At 37.2% G+C, this 6,000-nt stretch overlaps 1 protein-coding gene across 50 annotated transcripts in view; it reads right to left on the bottom strand.

Annotated features, from left to right (window-relative positions):
• Positions 1-1,078: 1,078 nt before the first annotated feature.
• dock3 (dedicator of cytokinesis 3) overlaps positions 1,079-6,000 on the bottom strand; it is a 397,524-nt gene continuing 392,602 nt past the window's right edge. For 32 of the 50 annotated variants that reach the window (XR_012397895.1, XR_012397898.1, XM_017353414.4 and 29 more), the window contains one exon: positions 1,330-4,751. Coding sequence is in view for 48 of the 50 variants with exons in the window: in XM_017353414.4 (XP_017208903.2) it covers positions 4,167-4,751 (585 nt within the window). In the remaining 2 variants the exon portion in view is untranslated. Of the gene's footprint in view, positions 4,752-6,000 lie in introns of all 50 variants that reach the window. The other 18 variants (XM_009296480.5, XM_073937547.1, XM_073937544.1 and 15 more) reach the window with 2 other exon arrangements.

Below are 6,000 nucleotides of genomic sequence, written 5' to 3'. Positions count from 1 at the left end.
ATTAGCAATCCACACAAATGCTGTCTACGTGAACTAAAGTCTGGTATTGAATTTTAAACGCTGATCCGGGCAACTTTTGTCATGTAAAAAATAAAACGTCACCCTCAAACTGAATCCCAAAACTGTCAGCTTACCTTCGCGGAGATATCAAACATGTAAAATATGTACACTCAAAGATTTGTACATGGTTGCTTGTGCCAAATGAGCCAAAACCTTTATTTAAAGCATTAATGACTCGTGATTATAATAGGTTTATGTAGTTTTTTGCTTAGCTATGCAAGCAAAATTAGAGCTAGTGAATGAATACGAGACGCACAGTATCCGTCAGTCCATATTTACATGCAAAATGTCTAGAAAGCCATAATAAGAAACGCTGAAAACAATAAATATTAATGCTTTTCTTTAGTTGATCAGTGCGGGTATTCACAAAAATGGGCCGTCACAGATAGACTTCAACACCCTCTCTAATATAACACTCGATCTTTGCATAGATTCCAGTTCCTTCCCTGATCACTTGGTGTTTAATATGACTTATTTTACATATAAATAATGATTAATAACTCTTCAGTCAGCGCATTTCTATGTCCCGAGAGACACAACACATCTACTTCATCACTATATGTCTTCATATTTTAGTAAAGCAAAAAAAAATAAATAAATATATATATATATATATATATATATATATATATATATATATATACATATTATAAATAATAATCTACAAATGCATACCAACAGTTTTACTTTAAGAGGAAGCACGTACAAGCCAACAGTAAATTCTGATGAAGAGAAAACATATAATGTTTTAATGTAATGGATTTACGCTAGGACCGTGTATTTGCTTTATCCGGCCATGAAAAGCCTTCAATGATGATCAGCTATTGAGATAACATGCGTTTCTCAATGTACATATGAAGAATACAGCCTTCATATTACAAAAAAAGCACACATTAACATGTGTAAGTGTGCCTAAAAACTTGCTTTTTGCCTTCATATACGTTCAAGTATTTGGAGTTAAAGTACAGTTCATACCATGAGCAGCCTTAAGTACATATTTGATAAAAAACCAAATTAAACCACATTATAGTATAAAAAATAACATTAGTTAGAGTATATATTGCCAAAGTAATTGGGCAGAAAAGTTTACAGTGGACTTCAAAAAATTTAACGAAAATTCCAGTGACGTTTATTCTGCCTGTCAATAAACATGGAAATTCTGTGTGACTCCCAGCCAATACGAAACTATTTAATGTTCAACAAAATTATGTAGATGAAAATTCTGAACCAATGAGGGTTCACTGTGGGCGGAGCTTTACTAAACATTTATTTTTACTTTTCGTGGAAAATTACTATAAATCGTCATTACTATAAGACAGCAAATATTTGTTTTTCTAAATGCGATGTAATTACGTTTCTTGTGATAATTTGCGATATTTTATTTGCAAACTTTGATACAAAATGTGGTAATATTGGGGTTATTTGTGCAGATCAAAATTCTGAACCAATGCCGTTTCACTGTGGGCGGGGCTTAACTAGACTCTTTTTTTTAAATACTTTCTGTTGTCTTTACTTTCAGACAGAAACCAACCAGCTCAACCAAATTATGTAGATCAGAATCCAAGGAGATTTTACTGTGGTCGGAGCTTTACTAGACATGCATTTTTGATTTCCGTTGAAAACGTCAACAATCGGTCAGCAGATTCTTGTCTGACACAATATTTAAAATTCGATATATTTACGTTTCTTGTGATCATTTGTGATACTTTAATTGAGAAATTTGCTACAAAATGTGGTATAATTAAGTTTCTTATGACAATTTATTTGATGTTTATATAGATGAAAGTTATATAGATACAAATTTTGAACCAATAAGGACTTTACTAGACGTTCATTTTTGCTTTCTGTTGAAAATGTCATTACTATTGGACAGTGGATATTTGTTTTTCTGAATGCGCTTCAAGTGATAATTTGTGATATTTTAATTGCGAAATTTGTTACAATATGTGGTATAATTAACTTTATGACAATTTATTCGATGTTCAACAAAATTATGATTAAAAATTTATTATGATTTCACTGTGGGTGGGGCTTTACTGGACATCAATTTTTGATTTCCATTGAAAATGTCAACAATCTGTAAGCAGATTATTGTCTGTGTGACACAATATTTGAAATGTGCTATAGTTACGTTTCTTGAGATAATTTGGGCTATTTTAATTGCGAAATTTATTTGAATCCAATGAGTTTTCAGTGTGGGCAGGGCTTTACTAGATATTTATTATTGCTTTCCATTGAAAATGTCATAACTATTGGACAGCAGATATTTGTTTCTCTAAATGCGATATACTTACGTTTCTTGTGATAATTTGCGATATTTTATTTGTGAAATTTGTTACAAAAAGTGATATAAATAAATTTTACGACAATTTATATGATGTTCAACACAATCATGTAGATCAAAATTCTGAACCAATGATGTTTCACCGTGGGCGGGGCGTTACTAGACTTCATTTTAACTTTCCGTTGAAAGTTGACTTTCGTGCAATTTTGATTTCCATTGAAAGTGTCAATAATTGATCAGCAGATTCTGGTCTGTCTGACACAATATCTGAAATGCGATTTAATTACGTTTATTGTGACACGATGAAGATGTGTAGATATACAATAAAAACAATATCTCTACCAGACCCTCCCTTCAAGTGATGCAGGGTAATATTCACCACTATTGAAGAGAACATGCACATTGCACATAAAAATTAGCTTTTAAATAACGTTAACTTTCAAGTCATTAGACGTAAATATGCAAACACCATCAGGTACCGAATTTGCATCCATCAGTAGCTGTAAGCCACTCAACTCACGACATAAAACACAGCCATGAAACCTTTTCACCTTTAAAAATGTGTGATATAATCTTTCATAGCAATATATTGTATGATATAATCTAAGCTGTATTTATTCGAACTCTTTTTGCAATTTTTCTTTACTATACAATTATATTAAAGTCTTGGAATTTTATAACAGCTCTATCTAAAAATATATACTTCTTTATGAAAACTGTCAACGCAGAGGAACGGAAATCAATTCCCAAAGGAACCTGCTGAGACCAAAAGCCGCTTTACTGTGAGGAGACATCTGTGAAATGGCTTTGATTTAACAGCGCTTTGGCTGTTGTGTTATTAGCGTAACGGGGTAGTAGCGTTGAGAGTGGTTGATTTGCTTTCGCAGCACGACAATATTGTGGGTGTAATGAGGCTTTACGAAGATTGTAAAAGCCTCTTACTGTCAAATCAGTGCAGATTCTCTCTGAAGAGAAGCTTCCCGCAACCGCGCAGGAGGTAGCAGACGTTCTGTTAAGTGTTTTTAGGTCTGTGATGAAGTGTTAGCATGTTATATCAACCGCAGCGTTAATAAAACCTCATCTGAGGCTTTTGCGTTGGATTGGGATGTAAGCAAGCTGTCAGGAGAAATGAGCATGCTTCGTCCAAGAGCAGATCTTCAAACATCTTCAAAGTTCATCCTTACGTGGGCTAGTGAATTGTAAGTCAAACGAAATTTCAAATGTGTCCACTATTTAACAAACCTCAGATTAGCTCTTTCTAAAGTATATAATGATTTCCTTTGAAAGAAAAAAGGCAAAACTAAGGTTTTTGGTGCTCGAAGGTTAAGTGCTAACCGTACAAATAAGCTCATTTTGAAAGTGTAGGATGTCAGTTAGAACTATTGCAACGGCCACAATGAAATGTCTAGAAGTTAGAAAATTGGCATGTGTTATCTCTGAGTACATGATACACCTGAAAACCATCGAAATCTCAATTTGTGCTTCCTTGTTCATCTGAAAGTCTCTCTGCACCATTACAACGTATCATATCTGCATAACCCAAACAAGATACCAATGAGAGGAAGTAATTTGGGCTCTACAAGCAGTTTGAATTCAAGGATCCTGTGCAACTCCCAACCAACAACCACTAAGCGCAAAACAAAACAAAACATCTCACTAGCATGTAGAAGCTCTGTAACATGGCAAGCACTTCTTAAAAGGTTGAAAAGACCTACACTGGGTATACTGGGAGCAGAGAAGGTTCAAATGAATAATTTTTGGGGACTTTCCCAAAATCCTGCCACAAATCATGCCAAAGCTTACAGTCCAGGTTATTCTTCGTCTATTCTTCACTAATGCCATGTTCCCAGGCCACCTTGGCCTGTTCCTCCTTGGTAGTAAGCAAAGGCTGGGAGATCTTGCGTGGCATAGGCCTCGGAACTGGCCTCAGGTCCTCTTCAGGGATGCACCCTTCCCTCAGGTAAGGTTTGGGAGGCAGTGCGGGTGCAGGCTCGTGGTGGTGGTAGTGAGGGTGGGTGATGTGCACTGCGTGTGGGTGGTGATGGTGGAGATGGAGGTGATGGTGGTGGTGGCCATCAGAGGGTATCCCTGGGGTTACACCCAACGGGGCTGAGTGACTACGGCATGGAGCTGGCTTGAGAGGGTCCAGAACTTCAGGCTCGGAGACGCTGTAGCGTACGGGGAGATAGGGACTTTCTGCCTCTTCCGTGTCTGTGGTCCAGGCCTGGCTGCTCGGCATCGAGTCCAAGGTGTCGGCTCGAGCTGGAGGCTCAGAGGAGGACTGGGCGAAGTTGCTCTCACTCAAGGAGGAGACACCACTGCTGGCGCTGCCGGATAAGGTGGAGTTACTGCCATCCAGGCCCGACTGTGGACTGGTGGGTGAGGCAGGTATAGGGTGCAGGGGCGACTGGTAAGGAAAGGTAAACAAGGTCAACATTACACTGCATTATTAACACCTTTTTTAAATGCAACGTTCAAATGTAAGACCAGTAGGATGACATTCAGGTGATCTAAGAGCAAGGCAGCTAAATCCAACTCCTGGAGAACTTCCATCCTACAGGTTGAAGTTTTAACCACATTTAGTTCTAATGATCTCCACATTTGATAGTGGAAATATTCTTAAAGAGATAGTTCATTTAAAATTAAAATGGCCCCATAATTCCATAATTTATTCACCCTTAAGGCATCATCTGTCTGAATGACGTTCTTCTATCGGATGGACACAGTCAGAGTAGTGTTAACTTTTAACCTGGCTCGTCCATGTTGTGTAATGGTGATCTTTCGCTGGAGTTTCTGCTATAAATGCAGCCACTGGAAATCAATGATTTGAGTTCCAGAATTTTTTCCCAGAGATGGGTTGCAGCTGGAAGGGATAAGTTGGCGGTTTACTCCGCTGTGTCAACCCCAGATAAATAAAGGGACTAAGCCAAAAAGAAAATGAATGAATGAATGAGTTCCATAATTTGAGTTCATTAATCTACTCTAGGGGTGGCCAACCCTGTTCCTGTAGAGCCACCTTCTTGCAGACTTCAGTTGCAACTCATATCAAACACACCTGCCTGTAATTATCACGTGGTGTTCAAATTAATTGGTTCAGGTGTGTTTGATATGGGTAGCAACTGAAATCTACAGGAAGGTGGCTCAACAGGAACAGGGTTGGCCACCCCTGATCTACTTCGTAAGACATTTTAAACCCCTTGCAATGTATGGGCTACAAAAAAACTTAAAAAAAAAACCCAAGCACTATCTAACAATCGTAAGGAAGAGCCAGGGATAAAATATTAAAACTACTATGTGTTCACCCGAGAGTATAATTGCTATCCATATCAGCCTTGAACATAGAAACTTTTCGTTTTCCGTCTATTTTAATACACAATGTAACTACGGAAGATTAAAGCTTTGAACAGGAACATTGTCAAAACTTATTTTTTAATTAAAATTAGAGTATTGCTTTAATGTAGCTTTAATTTGAAGTATGCCCTTTTTTAACAGAATGTTTGTCCTATCACTTGGGCACAAGGACTTTCCCATCATAAGCAGTAAATTTAAAGCAAACACTGCCAAACAAACCCAATTTAATTCTATGGCTACTTCTGGTATATCGATCAAATTAGCAAGTTGTTTTTCAGGAGCAGGCTTCAGCACCTCTGATTTAA

Source organism: Danio rerio, chromosome 22 (assembly GCF_049306965.1).
Source record: "Danio rerio strain Tuebingen ecotype United States chromosome 22, GRCz12tu, whole genome shotgun sequence".
In the NCBI taxonomy this organism is placed as follows: Eukaryota; Metazoa; Chordata; class Actinopteri; order Cypriniformes; family Danionidae; genus Danio; species Danio rerio.
This window is presented reverse-complemented; position numbering and strand designations above follow the sequence as displayed.